General features: G+C 45.2%; 2 protein-coding genes across 3 annotated transcripts in view; one reads left to right on the forward strand and one right to left on the reverse strand.

Annotated features, from left to right (window-relative positions):
* Positions 1 to 542: 542 nt before the first annotated feature.
* Positions 543 to 1,627, reverse strand: LOC106565122 (G0/G1 switch protein 2). Its single transcript, XM_014131878.2, has 2 exons — positions 1,522 to 1,627; positions 543 to 1,370 (listed from the first exon to the last, which is right to left on the reverse strand). The coding sequence occupies exon 2, from the start codon at positions 1,349 to 1,351 to the stop codon at positions 1,001 to 1,003; it is 351 nt and encodes a 116-aa protein (XP_013987353.1). The 5' UTR covers positions 1,352 to 1,370; positions 1,522 to 1,627; the 3' UTR covers positions 543 to 1,000.
* Positions 1,628 to 3,753: 2,126 nt separating this feature from the next.
* Positions 3,754 to 17,188, forward strand: part of LOC106565121 (laminin subunit beta-3) — a 41,328-nt gene continuing 27,893 nt past the window's right edge. The window contains exons 1-3 of one of the 2 annotated variants that reach the window (XM_014131873.2): positions 3,754 to 4,596; positions 4,825 to 4,876; positions 5,091 to 5,245. In XM_014131873.2, the coding sequence (XP_013987348.1) occupies positions 4,852 to 4,876; positions 5,091 to 5,245 (180 nt within the window). In that variant the 5' untranslated portion in view covers positions 3,754 to 4,596; positions 4,825 to 4,851. The remainder of the gene's footprint in view (positions 4,597 to 4,824; positions 4,877 to 5,090; positions 5,246 to 17,188) is intronic. The other variant, XM_014131876.2, reaches the window with a different exon arrangement.

The following is a 17,188-nucleotide window of genomic DNA, read 5'->3' on the forward strand; positions in this document are numbered from 1 at the left end:
AGCACTTTACACTAAGGGGAGGGCAGGCGTGACATCCAACACCAATGTGTAGAACCAACCTGGATGATTCACAGCAGACAAACACAGATATTGTGAAATGGAGCGGTTTCACCCAAATTCCTTTGTCTCATGCGGCAAAGTGGATGAAATCCGTTGAATTGTGGATTTCTAGATTAGCTCATTCCAGTCTTAATAGCAACCACTCAAACACCAGCAGTTACCATCTTACTCACAAAGAGCAAGCAAAGTTCAATGACCACGTCTAGTTCAATGATTGTCTCAAGGTGTGGAAATAGCGGGAAGGAAGAATGGCAATAGGGATCATTATTATAGGCTGCATTTGGGGCCCTCTGCTTACCCAGTATGAAGGCGCCCTCTAGTGGCTGTTGGTGTGGTGCAAGAAGGGAAAAGAGCCACGATTGAGAGGTGTATTACTTAGGAGTATCACTCATTTTTTGTATTACAAAATTGATCGTGAAAGTGTTCATAGTTGGGTGCTTAAAAATTCATCCCGCTCTACGGAAAAATACCATCAGACAATGTGAATACAAATATTAATTTATTGAGTAGCAAAACATTAACATATTTACAGCACTGACAAAATAGCACTTTTAAAAGGCTCATACAAAAATGTAACTGTTGGGAACATGGATGGAACCCGGGCAGCTTGAGATACGCCATTGCCTGCACAGCAGCGGCCCTGCGAGCTCTCATTATCCGACTGTGAGACTGACAGCGGATCTTTCGCCTTCCTGCCACCCGGGACTCAAACTTAAGCTTGTGGGATTCCACCTGACCCGTCAACGTGGGCTACCCAAAACAGCGAAGCGCAGTTAAACACACACAGTCAGACCACTTTTCTGTTGACTGCTTGAGGTTGCCATTCATTCGTCTTGTGAAGCTATTTCGAGTGCGTATGTAGCGCACCGTATTTGGCGTGGCAAGGACTAATTCAGTTCCTTTTAAATATGTAAGTGTTTTGGCGCTGGCCCTGGGACGCTCATGACCCGGCGTGCAGTCGGTTGACAGCACCAGCGCATCTCTGAACCCCGGTCGCCTGTAGCAGCTTCTTGGGAATGGTGATCTGCTCGGTGGCTGAAACTATTGTTACCTCCTCCTGTCTCCTTTCCTCCTCCTCCAGTGTCTTCTGCTCCCGGGCTATCAGCAGAGCCAGCTCGGCGTCCAGCGGCTCCCCGGAGGAGAAGGGCTGGCAGACTGTTTCCACCAGGCCCAGAACCGTTCCCAAGAAGGCAATCACGGAGCCCACCAAGTACACCTTCAACATGCGCCTGCTGGGCTTCTGCGCCAGCATCTCCTTAGCGAAGGGGATGATTTCGTGCATGGTGTCCATTCCGGATGGATTATGTTGTCTGATTTTGACAGGGGAGAGAAGAGAGTTTTAGTCACAGGTGTTACCTTTTACGCATGCAGTTGTAAATTGTAACAAATGAGCACTTTTAATGATCACAACGTCAACGCGAGAAAAAGCAGGACAATCACGTGCAATGGTGGGCTACTTACTTTATTCAAGTAGGTTGATCTAGTCTTTTTTTTTTTTTGTATTTATCAGTCCAGGGCGTCCTGTGAAGCTTGAGCACTAATCAATGGCAGCTTCTCGTTTATAAAGACCTGGCTCTTTTAATCCACTCCCACTCGGTGACGCTAGACGCCGCCCAGCAGAACGTGAGCTACGTGTTACAATAGTGACTCAAACTCTCTCACCCAAGCTGTAAAGTATGGCTTATGTATGTGTGTGGCCTGTATGTGTCTCTGTGCCTTTTTGTAGCAGCTGGTACCAGATTTAGCCAAGGGGTGTTCGTTTCGATTAATCACATAGAAATAAGCTAACTTTTTTTCATCGGTTGATTATTAGGCTACTGTTCAATTATCATCTTCAATACCTGGTTGTTTATCTACTATAAAATAAAGTACTCACCCTGCCTAATCTTTTTTAGAGCAGCATTCAAATATGTACAACAGCATTCAGCTAAATATTGTACAAGCTAAAGTGCTTCATTGTTATGTATAAAATTGTTAAGCTTGTCACGTGGGCCAGTTTCAATTAAGTCAAAGGCCATAAAAACCCATTCACTCTACTGTCACGTCCATCACGTCTGCATACACTGTGAACTCTGTTTGTACTGACACACAGTCACACACACACACACACACACACACACGACTTGCTGAGCAAACTGTGACTAATTTGGGACTGCAGCTGATTGCAGCTGACCAATGTTATTGTTGCATGACTATGACTGGACCAGTCATACATAATTCCCTATGAATTTGAGCGATGTGTGAGTTTTGGGAACCAGAAATGTGGAAAACGAGAGGACTCTTGGCCAGTGTTAAAGCATGTGAATGTTTTTTTTCTCGCTCCACAATGAGGGGTTTAATGAAGACCTTGTATTAGTGGCCACTTACACTTGTCGTTTATATCCAAAACGCTACATCCACCCATTTTTTTCACATTTGTGTTTTTTCACCAGAACTAATTTCTTATGGGTACCTTCAGTTGTGTGTAAAATATTACTGTTCTCAGATTTTTTTATTAATAGATTTTAGATGTGTATGAAAAACGCTATATATCCATTGTTTAGCTGGAATATAATGTTCATATCCTGTATATTTGATTGTGATATGTGGTTGTCTCACCTAGCTATCTTAAGATGAATGCACTTACTGTAAGTCGCTCTGGATAAGAGCATCTGCTCAATGACTAAAATGTAAAATGAAAATGTTTTACATACAGATCTCATATTACCGTACAGAATTTTGTAAAATATGTTTTATATATTAATGGCATAAATGTATAATTTGTACATTTCTTTCATAAAACATTTCTGTTATTTGTTACATTTGACTGTGTAAAACCTAGCAGTACTACCTATTTCTCTGAGAGTGAGGCGGATATATAGCATTTGGCAAAAACAAAACATGATTATTTGTTTGTCTCAAACGTTCAAGTGATTTTAAACAAATACATGTCTGTCATTGAACAACCCCATGCCATTATTAGATAGTGAAAAAACACACCAATCTCTTTCAGAATTTTTTTTAAACAATAAAATGTAATTTAACAACATTTCAGAACATTTATATATAGCAATTTGGAATGAAACTCTGCAGTTTGTTTGTTTGTTTTGAACCGTGAGTCCTGGGCCATTTGGCAATTCAGACCTGTTCTCCCATTACAGAGGGTTGGTGACTTCTGATGTGCTTTGGTATAGTATATAGTCATTTGAGATGAGTAGTAGTTTTTGTTCCGCACAGTAACACCATACTGCTGTTTGTGTGTATATAATCAGAAGGACACACTGTCTCTCATTATTCAGACCTTTACATCATGTTGTCTAACCACAGACAGAGCAAGGCACAGGGCACATTAAACAGAGACAAGTATATGCAAGTCTAATATATACCGTACTGCATTCACTGCACTAAGGCAGTGCTAGACTGAGACTACTACTATGTGCTTTAAAAGTGGCTATAGCTTTGGTTGTGATAAAACTGCACCTCTAGGCTATTGTAATCTTCCCAGGGTGAAATCTGCTTTGTAAATACAACATTCGACGTGTCATGACTGCGTTGCCAATTCTATGTTGAGTCGTGGGGTGGGGGAAGGGGGGCTAGGACCGTCACGTTCTGTGGTCTTTAGTCATTAGAACCCCCCCCCCTCTAAAATTATACCCTGTTGTTGCCATGGATACCTTACCTTAGGGATACGCGGAAGCTACGGTGGCTATGGAGAAAAACAGTGTGTGTATTCAGCAGCCTTGAGTATAGGTTTTATTACACACAGGTGGTGATCAACATTTACTGCCACACGCCAAAACACACAGAATGTCAGGGTTACCACACAGTGGTGCCAATCCGTTTTACAGCCTGCAGGATATACATTTAGAGGTGTGTATGTGTGTGGAGACACTGATTCAGATGGGCATGCCGAAGATAACAATGGCTTAATTTACAATGGCTTTCAACAGGCAGATGAGCAGAGATTCTGTTGCACGTTGTATCTTAAACAATCGCTGCATACCTAGGCTAATCTTGTTGAGACAAGCTGCTGACCCAACCACTGATCCACAACTATATTTTACCACATCGCTACAGAGAACTGTTTATGTTCTTCAGCGTGGTTGATCGCTCCACTGTTCGTTTTGGATGAGCCTCCCTTTTTTGAAGAATATGTTGTTGATAGATGTCCGACGTGAGATTGTATCTCGCGTGTGTATGTTTTCCAGTGGAGGCTGCTGAGGGAGGACGGCTCATAATAATGGCTGCAACGGAGCGAATGGAATGGCATCAAAACGCACGGAAACCATGTGTTTGATGTATTTGATACCCTTCACTGATTCCACTCCAGCGATTAGCACATACAGGTCCTCCCCAATTAAGGGGTGATGTATTCATCCCAGCAGGTTGGGGTTGCGGAGGGGAGGCGTGTGTCTGCCAGCTACCTTTCTGACACACTGTATCGCGAGGCCCAGGTGAGACAGTGTTTATAAGGATACAGCCAAGAACCCACACACACTTAGACAGATTCTGAGCAGCGCTCACACACCCGCGTCTATGTCCGTACACCTACAGCTGGTGAGTCCTCACCTCCATGGATTAACATTTCACTTTCCACCAGTTATTTGACTTTTTTATTTTCAATGTAATTCAAAATGTTATGTGTTCATGTAGCCACCTACTGTATTGGTAATTTCTCCCAATTATTCAGCCAACCAATGATCTAGTCTTTGTCGTGAATGTCTGACCTTTGACATTTTTTGTTGTATTGTTGGCTGTATTGTTTATTGACCTTTTTGTCTTTAGAAGAATTTCTCATAGTAGGAACCAAAGATGTGGATTTTATTCCAGTTAGCAGGTATGTGCCCACGATATTTGTGTTAGCACTTCCTTGATTTCTAATTGAAAATGATCAATGAGTTACAGTTATATCAAATGTTTTTTGATTTAGTCTTAACATTCAGATTGTGGCGATAGTTTCGTGTAGGATGTGAGGAAATATGTTATTGGGTTCATACTTCTATCTGTGATGATAATGATGAATTGATTGATGAATTTATCTCCTCCCCCAGCCCTGACGGCAGTGGCTGCGACCCAGAGGGACTGTTCTCGGGGGGCCTGTTACCCCCCTATGGGAGACCTGCTCCTCGGTAGGGACCGTCAGCTTCATGCCTCCTCCACCTGCGGCCTTGCCGGCTCTGAGGTCTTTTGCACCTACTTTGGACAGGTAAGGCCCTACTCTTATTGCTATGAAAGACACCGGAGGCACTGTAAGAGATGGGAGAAAAGTGGGGCAATAGCTGTTAATTGTTATGAGTTGTTCACCAGGGTTTTAATGTGTAACATTTCAGGTTTGTAGGGCAGCTATAACTTTATGGAGTCAAACATGACAGACAGACAGACAGACAGACAGACAGACAGACAGACAGACAGACAGACAGACAGACAGACAGACAGACAGACAGACAGACAGACAGACAGACAGACAGACAGACAGACTTGCATGTATAAAGACAGAAGACCGAGGGACAGACAAAACATACAGGCAGACACAAATGCAAGCACACACACGCACGCACACAATGTCCAAATTGGAGGTGCATGACTGTTGCTCTCTGTGCTGACCATGCTCAGTAGGAGACCAGGGGGCAGAGGGTGCATGGATGGTATGGGGAGGGAGAGGGTGGATGGATAGAGGGTCAGGGGAGAACTGGTTGGTGTAATTTGTGAAATTGTCTGGATCTGGTGCCAGAGACACACAGATGCCAGATGTTGCAACTACATTTGACATCAGTCTTGGTTGCTGAGTTCCTGAAGAGAAAAACGTTGGATGGGGATTTATTTGTTCGATTTGAAAATAAAGAAAATAAAATATAATGTGTTGACAGGGAAAAAAAGACATAAGCACATTTCTTTTCTCAGAATGCTTTAGTTGTTGAATTACTGTAGGTGTATTATTGTAGGTTTATTTATGGGACAAGTTTGAAACATCCTTTTGTTTATGACAAACTAGGGAGGTAAAACCAGGTAAAAGGACAAGAAAGGAAAAGTATTTATGTTTTAATTTGTGTTGCTGCCTGTTTGATTTACAGTCGAGCCTTTCATCTGAGCCACACCCTCTGGTGTTGCTGGGCAGGGCAGGTATCAGTCACTCTGCTCTTAAAACTCACAATTACAAGTATGTATCTGCAGGCACACACAGGCACAAAGACACACAGACACACACAGACACACAGACACACCAGACTGTAGATCTTTCTTGCTGTCTGCTGGTTGTGGGTTCTGCCTTGAGTTTTTGAAACTTCACCACTTTTGTGTTTTTGATATTTACTCAAAGTGATTGTGTTTCACTGGATGACTGTGCTGATCACACAAACATGAAAGATGTTTTAACATTGGGCGTGTGGAGAGAGGTGCACCAGGCCATAGAACCTTGTCTAGACTGGATCTACTGTAACTGTATGACTGTGTGTGTTGAATCATGTCCGAAGGGTGTGGCTGTGCATTGACTATCTCTCTGACACGCTCTGTATAACTCAGTACAGGGGAGATAGCGTAGACCAGGGATGGACAACTCTGATGGAGTGGGGGCCACAAAACATCTGAACTCATCATGAGAGGCCGCATTTGCTCGCAGCTTTTCTGGGGGGGGGGGGTCGATCTAAAGGTCTTCAAAAGGGGGGCGGCCCTGGTGATGTGATCTGTGGAATGTCCTGACGGAAGATGAGCTAAGTTGCAGACAGAGGGGGAGTTGAGCAGTACAGTTTGCCAGGGCTTTATCACTCAGTGTCAAGGGAGTGGCACTTATGCCAGTGACCCTTTAATGGCTGGGCTGGGTGTCCGTCATGCCCCCACAGAGTGTACCGGAAGACAGAGAGAGAGGGGGACAGAAGAGAGGGAGGGAAAGGGATTAGAAGAGAGAGAAAGTATCAGACCTCAGGAAAACCCAGATGCAGACAGTGTCGAAGTAACAAAAGTTTATTACAAAAACAGGGGGCAGGCAAACAACGGGTTAAAAGGCAGGCAGAGTCCAAAAGGTACAGAATGGCAGGCAGGCTCAGGGTCAGGGCAGGCAGAATGATCAAAACCAGGAAAACTAGAAAACCGGGACTAGAGAGAGAAACAGGAGTACGGGAAAAACGATGGTAGGCTTTACAAGCTTTACGGCGACGAACGTGGAGGCGTCTGGAAGCATGGTGCACCAAAAGCGTTGTTGCACAAAGGCCAGGGTACAACGGGAGCCAGGGTGGCAGGCAAGGCTGGAGGAATGAGCCCATTCCAGGACCGGGGAGCGGGCAGCGTTGGGTACAAACATCCGGTTAGCCGGCCCCCCCCTGGTTCTCTATACCCTAGACGAGAGTAGCCGCCAGGCACGAGGTAGGAAGAATGCTATCGGGGTTCGAGGGTGTAGAAGCGGGGCAATTGCGGCATGAAAGCGCGTCCGGCTTAACATTCTTAGACCCCGGGCGGTTGGAGATGGTGAAGTTGAACCGGGTGAACAACAGAGCCCATCGACCTTGCCTGGAGTTGAGACACTTGGCAGTGCGGAGATATTCCAGGGTCTTGTGATCCATCCACACTATGAATGGAAGTTCCACCCCCTCTTACCAGTGTCTCCACTCCTCCAAGGCCATCTTCACCGCGAGTAGTTCTCGATTCCCCACATCATAATTCCTCTCCGTGGCGTTAAGGCGATGGGAGAAGGCGCCACAGGGATACAGCTTTAGGTCGGGATGCTGGGAAAGGACTGACCCCACTCCGACATCCGAAGCGTCTACCTCCACCACGAACTGACAGGACGGGTCCGGATGGATCAATATGGGAGCTGTGGTGAAGCGGTGCTTAAGGTCCAGGAATGCCCAGTCAGCAGCTGGGGACCACGTGAACGGGACCTCGGGAGAGGTGAGTGCTGACAGGGAGGAAGCCAGGGTGCTGTAACTCCGGATAAATCGGCGATAGAAATAGGCAAATCCTAAGAAACGTTGCAGCTGCACTCTGGATGTGGGTTGGAGCCAATCCACCACCACTCTCACCTTTTACGGATCCATCTGTACATTCCCAGCAGTGATGATGTATCCAAGGAAGGAGATGGTGGAGCAATGGAACTCGCATTTTTTGGCTTTGACACACAGCTGGTTCTCCAGGAGGCAGAAGGACGGATACCCCCTGCAGCCAGGGAATCCTCGATGTATGTCTCCATAGCCTTGGTCTCCAGACCCGACAGTGAATACAGCCATCCCCGGGGTGGTGTAGTGCCCAGGAGAATATCGATCCCGCAGTCATAGGATCGATTCGGAGGAAGCAAAATGGCCCAGGCCTTGCTGAAAACCTCCCGGAGATCCTGGTACTCCGCGGGAACGGCAGAGACATTCAAGGCTTCTTCTGAGCCCACAGGAAGATGTCCTGGGGCAGGCTGCGCAGACTTCAAGCAATGGGCGTGGTAGAACGGGTTTCAGCCCACAATAGTACCAGCAGTCCAGTTGATAAGGGGATTGTGGCGCTGGAGCCAAGAAAACCCCAATACCACGGGAACCTGAGGAGACTTGATGAGCATAAACTGTATAGACTCACTGTGGTTCCGGACACACGCAGGTGGATAGGAGTAGTATTGTGGGAAACCCTGCCTATAGAGCGCCCATCCAGTGCACTAACGTCCAGAGGACTGGAGAGGGGCTGAGTGGGGATGCCCAGCTCAGACACCAGGGTGGCGTCCATGAAACTCTAGTCGGCCCCAGAGTCAATGAGAACCCAGAGAGATATAGACTGGTCGTCCCACAGCAGGATGGTATGGAGAGGGGTGCGAGTAAGGGCAGAAGAAAAACTCTCCGTATGGCCCACCAGTGTACTCATACTTACTGATGATCCTGGTCTCTTTAAAGGACCGGATGACACATAATGACCGGCAGTTCCGCAATACAGACAACTCTGGGTGTTAAGTCTGCGTAAGCATTCAGCTGGAGATAGCCTAGCTCTGCCGAGTTGCATCGGCTCCGAAAAAGGTGAGTCGGTAGACCTCGGAGACTCTCGGGGGAACTCGGGTAAGCTCGGACATTAGCGTTATGAGATGGAAGGACGAGGGCTACAGTTCAAAGTAACAAAAGTTTATTACAAAAACAGGGGGCAGGCAAACAACAGGTCAAGGGCAGGCAGAGGTCAGTAATCCAGAACCGATTCCGAAAGGTACAGAACGGCAGGCAGGGTCAGGGCAAGCAGAGGTCAGTAATCCAGGGCAGTGTCACAAGGTACAGAATGGCAGGCAGGCTCAGGGCAGGCAGAATGGTCAAAACCGGGAAAACTATGAAACAGAGACTAGAGAGAAAAACAAGAGTACTGGAAAAACTCTGGTAGGCTTGATGAGACAAGACAAATTGGCAACAGACAAACAGAAAACACAGGTATAAATGCACAGGGTAAAATGGGCGACACCTGGAGGGGGGTGGAGACAAGTACAAGACCGGTGAAACAGATCAGGGTGTGACAGAAAGAGGTATAGAAGAGAGGGATAGAGAGAGGGGTAGAAGAAAGGATACAGTAGGTGATAGAGTGGATAGGAGGCTTGGCCTTCCTGTCCAGTGCTGACAGATGTATTTTTGGATTTGGTTTGGCACAGTGAGACTGCGAGACTCCTCTCTCTTGCCCAACACTCTCCTCTACCCTTGACACGCCCTTGGCACTGGCAGTTGCCAGAGAGTTGCCGATAGCAACAAGCCAACATGGCTCAAAGTGATTTTCCATCAGGGTTTGGTATGAACTAATCAGAGATGAGACAGGCAAGGCTGGTCCCATTGTCCTCAAGGATGGATGGGATCTTAGCCAATAACTGGCTACGAGACCAGGTCGAGCCTACTAACCATATCAGGTTCCACTCTGTGACCTAATTTCATACTATGATTTTTACTCATATATTTTCTGTTTACATTTTTTTCTTTATTTATAGAATTATCCATTGTTCCCTGTGTAGTACCTTTCCACAGTTCAAATTTTGGAGAGATATACAGCACAGGAGGTTGGTGGCACTTTAATTGGGGAGAACTGGCTCTTGTTAATGACTGAAGCAGAATAGGTGGAATTGTATCAAATGCATCAAACACGTGGTTTCCAGGTGTTTGATACCATTCGCTCCATTCCGGACATTATTATGAGCCGTTCTCCCCTCAGCAGCCTCCTACAGTGAGTGTAATGCAGACATTTAAAATGGGGAATCAAATATTGCCATCAGTCCACCCACCATGGAAATCGGATTCAATTTGGATGGCTTTATAATTATAAAAAAGGTACCAATAAGGGGCTACCAGAAGGAGGGCACCATGAGTAGCCCAGGCCAGAACTCTCTCCCCGTGGTACCATGGTCCATGCCTCCGTGGCTTTAGTGTCTCTCCTCTGGTCCAAAAAGCCAGCCAGCTGGCCATACAAACAAACTTTGATACAGGCTGCTACATTGGCAGACTAATCTATTCTGGTCAGATTCCAGTGGTCTGGCAGAGTTTCTCCATATTATCCTTAGCAGCCTGCAGCCTAAGGGGCACACTGATTGGCTGGACACTGACCAGGTCCAGGGAGTCTTGTGTCTGAAGCAGACTATACCAAACTGTATTTAAAAAAAGGCTGCGTTTACACAGGTAACCCAATAGGTTTTTTTCTAACTAATTTGTCTTTTGAGCAATCAGATCAGGTCTTTTGCCCAATTAATTGGGCAAAAGATCAGAAATGGGCTGCCTTTGTAAGCTATAAAGCTAGAAGCCTAAGCTAGAAGGATGCATGCATTTATCTGAATTCTCCAATATGTGGGATTGTTTTATTTTTATTTTTTACAATTATTATAATTTGTGTTCCATCTGATGCTGCTGGTTGTGTTCTGACGAATTGGGAAGTTCTTTCTGTAATTAATGAATAGCCAGAATGCTGTTCACTACCAATGATATATTCACTCAAAGTCTTAGCAAGCCACTCAAACAATGAACAGTGCTGTCCTTTCAGCATCTCTGTCTTGTGGTCAATCTCTGAGTACTGACCACTGGTTCAGAAATAGACACACTGACAGACCAGGGTCAGGGCTGATGCCAGAGCATATAGGTTGTTCCACAAAATGAGGCCCTTTGATATTTTTATTAGAAATTGTGTACCAATATTTGAAAAGCCTATTATATTCAATGAAGTGCTCTTTAATATAGACCACATGGAGAATTCAATCATTCAGAATTGTGATATGAATAAAGACTTGCTAAAGTGACAGAATTCTGCGTTTTGACATATCCCTCTGCGCACCCTCTGATTGGCAGGAAGATTTGAACCCACTTAACCCCAACATTTCTCCAAGTTTTCACCATGACTGTAAAGCCCTGGTTATTTTCTTGCTTTGACAAAATATTTTCTGAAGATTGTTATTTATTTAACATGATTAGTGATTCATTTTAAAGTTAAAAAAAAAACCCGTCCCTCATTTTTAGGTCAACCCTGTTATGTGAACCGAACTCTAGTTTTAATATGGTGAAACAAATCAATGTTTCAAAAGAAGCGTTTAACATCTAATAGTAAAATCATTGTGTAAAAGCTGGTTCTACTCATTTTGGCCATTTTCTGGTGTTTTGTGGTGGAAAACTGAGTGGGTTGAGCATAACACGTCAACCCTGTAACCCATAGATAGACAGGCTAGAAATATTTGAAGCTTGCATGCACTTGCCCCTCCCTGTTGCACACAACAAACTTCCATTTCCCCTGTCACAAGGGGATTTATGGCTGATTTGAAAATTAAATCGTCAACCCTGTAACAGTTTTAAAACCTCTTGAGTTGGGAAAACACTTTTTTTAAATTAAGCTGAACATGTGCTCTTTATGACAAAATGTTAAAATGAGGTGAAATCAAACTTTTTTTCCCCCCACCAAGTCACACATCTGTCACATTCGTTTGTAGAATCGGACCAAGGCACAGCAAATGTTGAGTTCCACATAATTTATTAATAGTGAAACTTAACAAAAACAATAAACAATAAACAAACAACGAACCGTAACTACAGAGGTGCTACATACACTTACTCAAAATACAATATCCCATAACCCACAAGTGGAAAACATGCTACTTAAGTATGATCCCCAATTAGAGACAACGATAACCAGCTGCCTCTAATTGGGAATCATACAAAACCCCAACATAGAAAAAATAAACTAGAACCCCACATAGAAAATATAAACTAGACTAACCCCCCAGTCACGCCCTGACCTACTCTACCATAGAAAATAAAAGCTTTCTATGGTCAGGACGTGACAATACCCCCCCCCCAAAGGTGCGGACTCCAACCACAAAACCTGAAACAAAAAGGGGGGGGTTAGAGGGGGTGTCTAGTATCGGTGGCGGCTCTGGTGCAGGACAAAGAACCTGCTCATCCCATGGATCCGCCAGCTTTGGTGGCGGCTCTGGTGCGGGCCGAAGAACCCGCTCATCCTGCGGATCCAGCCATGGACCCAGACTGAACACTGTGCCTGGACTGGCCACCAATGCAGAAGAAGACTCTGGCCTTGGAGCTGGACTGGATGCCGTGCTTAGACTGGGCATCGGCGCAAGGGAAGGCTCCGGCCATGAAGCGGGACTGGACGCTGTGCCTGGACTGGGCACCAACGCAGAAGAAGACTCTGGCCTCGGAGCTGGAGGTCCTGGACCATTGACCGTCTCAGGAGGTTCCGGACCGTGGACCGTCTCAGGAGGTTCCGGACCGTGGACCGTCGTTGGAGGTTCTGGACTGTGGAACTGTTGCCGGAAGCTCTGGACGGGGAACTGTCGCCGGAAGCTCTGGACTGGGAACTGTAGCCGGAAGCACTGGACTGGGAACTGTCGCCGGAAGCACTGGACTGGGAATCGTCGCCGGAAGCCTGGTGCGTGGAGCCGGCACTGGTGGTACCGGGTTGTTGACACGCACCTATGGCGAGCGCGAGGAGCAGGCACAGGACGTACTGGATTGGGGAGGCGCACTGGATGCCTGATGCGTGGGTCTGGTGCAGGATGTACTGGACCGTGGAGGTGCACTGGAGGTCTGGAGCGTAGAGCTGGCACAACGCGTCCTGGACAGATGACCACCTTCACACGGCAAGTGCGGGTAGCTGGCACAGGACACACTGGGCTGTGAAGGCCCACTGGGTACACAGTGCGTAGAGTCGGCGCAGGATATCCTGGACCGAGGAGGTGCACTGGAGACCAGGCGCGCTGAGCCGGCACCACCCATCCTGGACAGATGCCCACTTTCGCACTGCAAGTGCGGGGAGCTGGCACAGAACACAGCGGGCTGTGGATGCGCACTGGAGACACTGTGCATATCACCGCAAAACATGGTGCCTGACCGGTAACACTCTCCCCACGTTGAGTACAGGGAGTTGGCTCAGGACGTACCGGGCTGTGAAGGCGCACTGGAGACCTGGTGCGTATTGCCGGCCTCAATTGTACCGGAACTTTAACACACTTCTCAGGACGAGTATGGGGACCTAACTCAGGTGGCCTTGGACGGCTAACACGCTCCTCAGGGCGAATGCCGTGCATACTACGCCAAATCAACAGCTCTCTCGCTTCACTCTCCTCCAATTTATCCAACAATTCCTCGAAGGTCTCTAACTCTCCCCTCCGTTCACTCTCCTCCAATTTATCCAATAACTCCTCGACGGTCTCTGACTCACCCCTCAACCTTGCCGACCACCCCGTGTGCCCCCCCCAAAAAAATCTTGGGGTTGTCCTTGGGCTTTCTGTGGCCGCGAACCCTGTCGTCGTCGCTGTCCTCCATTATCTCCTTGCATCTGCTGTGACTCCTGCCAAGGAAGGATCTCCTTTCCTTCCATTATTTCCTCCCAGGTCCAACTTATTTTCCCTATTGTAGCACGCTGCTTGGTCCTGGTGTGATGGGATATTCTGTCACGTTCGTTTGTAGAAACGGACCAAGGCGCAGCGAATGTTGAGTTCCACATAATTTATTAATAGTGAAACTTAACAAAAACAAACAACAAACCGTAACTACAGAGGTGCTACATACACTTACTCAAAATACAATATCCCATAACCCACAGGTGGAAAACATGCTACTTAAGTATGATCCCCAATTAGAGACAACGATAACCAGCTGCCTCTAATTGGGAATCATACAAAACACCAACATAGAAAAAACAAACTAGAACCCCACATAGAAAATATAAACTAGACTAACCCCCCAGTCACACCCTGACCTACTCTACCATAGAAACAAAAGCTTTCTATGGTCAGGACGTGACAACATCTCAAAAGGAATGGATTAATCTATTTAGATAACACAGTGGTTCTGATGGCCGGAGTTGTTGGTTTGAAAGTGGATTTGTTTTTTGCATGGGATATACAGTGCAATGGCCATCTCAGTCTCCGGCCTTCAACCAGAGAATGTGAGCGGAGTTGAGCGGTCAAAAATCCGGCTCATCAGTGCTTGCACACCACTCCTGTTATTTTTTTTAAATTTAACCTTTATTTAACTAGGCAAGTCAGTTAAAAACAAATTCTTATTTACAATGACACCCATCCATTTTTGTGACCTGGACCTACCATTGGTTTTGAAGTATTTAAACCAAATCATATGATTTGAATGAAAAGTATTATAATAAACATGAGAAGGTGAATGTTAGAAGCACTCATAATTTCAAATAGGTTACACGTCATATTAAACAGCTTATAAACACTCTAAATAGGTCAGAAGGAACTGAAATGAATTATTTATGTCATATTATTTCAATTATTTCAGGACTCTAGCTACAAGGAAATACATTGTGAAGCACTTGCGAGTGCGACATGCTAGGCTGGTAGGCAGTCAGGGAAATTAAGCGCTCAGCATTTAAACAACATTTCATTGTATTAAATTAACCCTGTGGAAATCTAATTAACATAATAAAAAAATTCCCATCAAAATCCACTGCATCCGCCAATATTACCCTTCCCTCTTCCACATCTGTGGTGAAAGGTGACAGAGCTAGAGCGGTGTTTGTCAGACCATTTCATTTTTATTTTTATTTAACCTTTATTTAAACTAGGCAAGTCAGTTAAGAACACATTCTTATTTACAATGACGGCCTACCCCGGCAAAACCCAGACGACTCTGGGCCAATTGTGAGCCGCCCTATGGGACACCCAAACACGGCCGGATGTGATTGGGAGTCCCATAGGATACAATATAGATGAGAATTTGAATTACTTATTGTATACAGCCATTTTTGCTCATCTTTATCAAGGGTGTCGATTTCCAACCCACTGTTGAATTCTGAACTTTTCCATTGTGTCAGGGCATGCATCTCCCCATATAGTACAGGAGAATATATTTCCCTCTTTACCACACCATTGGTTAGGGAACAATTCATAGGGACTTTACCAGAAGACATTAATAATATTATCACATCATTGCCATCCAATTGACATTACAGTCTTAAAGTTGTTATACAACATGGACTATACTTCACACATTAGTGGACATAGTTATGTCTTTAACAGTGTATTAATAATGTGTTTATACACTGAATCTGCAGTAAGTGTGTGTGTGTGTGTGTGTGTGTGTGTGTGTGTGTGTGTGTGTGTGTGTGTGTGTGTGTGTGTGTGTGTGTGTGTGTGTGTGTGTGTGTGTGTGTGTGTGCGCATGTGTGCAGACGTGTGTGGGCGCATGTGTGCAGACGTGTGTGGGCGCATGTGTGCAGACAGATTTTCGTTTGTTTGACGAAATCAGCAGCTTGCCTGTTGACTTTTGAAATCGTGGTTTGGAGGGAGAGAGGGGGGGAATCGGCAGAACGAGAAAGAAAGAGAGTGAGTAAGCAAACGAGAGAGAGAGAGAGAGAGAGAGAGAGAGAGAGAGAGAGAGAGAGAGAGAGAGAGAGAGAGAGAGAGAGAGAGAGAGAGAGAGAGAGAGAGAGAGAGAGAGAGAGAGAGAGAGAGAGAGAGAGAGACAATGTTTCCTCCAATAATGTTGTAATGTTTTCTTCTGATACATTAAGGAGTCTTAAAATTCAAAATCAAATAGCTAAGAAATCCTTGGTATGACCATCTTCTAACAATTCCATATGTTAACTTAGACAACATTTCGTTGTATTAAATCATTATAGTCTATAAATTGCGCATATAGGCTGTGACTTATAATTACATACAAATGAAACTAAAAAATGCCTTGTTAGGCTCAGTCTACAGTGCCTTTGAATACATTTTTAGAAACTCCAGTTTGGCCAAAGTCTGTGGCTACAGGCTCATGCGATGGTGCCTGGAGAGGGAAAACAAGAGTAATAAAAAGAGAACGAGCGAGCTGGACAGATTGACAGTGGCCATAGCTGGTGTTGAAACCTCCAGTGTAACCTTTCACCCGGTGGGGTACAAAGCCATGGCCTCTGTGACAGACTAGAGAGCCCAGCCAGCCTGACTCAGGCCAAGTAACTGCTCCAGCCCAAGTCCCAACCCGCTCCGACCAGGGCAAGCTGAGATGGAGGTGTAGGGTAGTGGAGACAAGGGGGTTGGAGGGGAGAGCAATTGGAGGTATAGGTAGTGGGGTTGGAGGTTGTTGTAGTAGAGAGGGGAGGAGTGGCTGTTCTATATTTGTTTAAAATAGGTGATTATTTTGATTGCAAGGGGTGGTAGAAGGATGTTGGCGGATGTTGTGTGTAGTACTTATTATAAAACATTGTAATATACTGTAAAATACTATAGTGAATTCGAAAGTATTATAAAAAAAATAGATAATCCGCAAATACACAACTGTCCGCAAAAACACGACACATTTTTTTACTATAGTAAATACTACAGTATCTTATTTGCAAATACCCTGCCCATTACCCTCCCCAATATCTTAATATGTGACAGCCGTTAGTGGGAACTCTACAGGTTATAGAAAAGAAACGAAGTGCTGAACTAGCTGTTCAGACCCCAGTCCTACATACCTACAGGTTATGGAAAATTGGTCTTTTAGTATTTTTCCAGTAGGTTTCCCGAAATTATATGTCAAAGATAATAAAACAAAAACACAACAGTAAATATTACAGTATACTACAGTCTGCAAAAACACTACATGAATTACTATAGCATATACTACAGTTTTCTTTTACTACAATATTTATACCATAGTTAACTGTAAATACTACAGTATTCACTGTAGTATTTCTGCAGACTTTAGTCCTGTGTGTGGACCAAGTGATCTTGGGTCAC

The sequence above is a fragment of the Salmo salar genome, chromosome ssa12 (genome assembly GCF_905237065.1).
Source record: "Salmo salar chromosome ssa12, Ssal_v3.1, whole genome shotgun sequence".
Lineage (NCBI taxonomy): Eukaryota > Metazoa > Chordata > Actinopteri > Salmoniformes > Salmonidae > Salmo > Salmo salar.

Coding starts and splice junctions, on each gene's coding strand:
- LOC106565122 (XM_014131878.2), bottom strand. CDS start 1,351: ATGGACACCATGCACGAAATCATCCCCTTCGCTAAGGAGATGCTGGCG.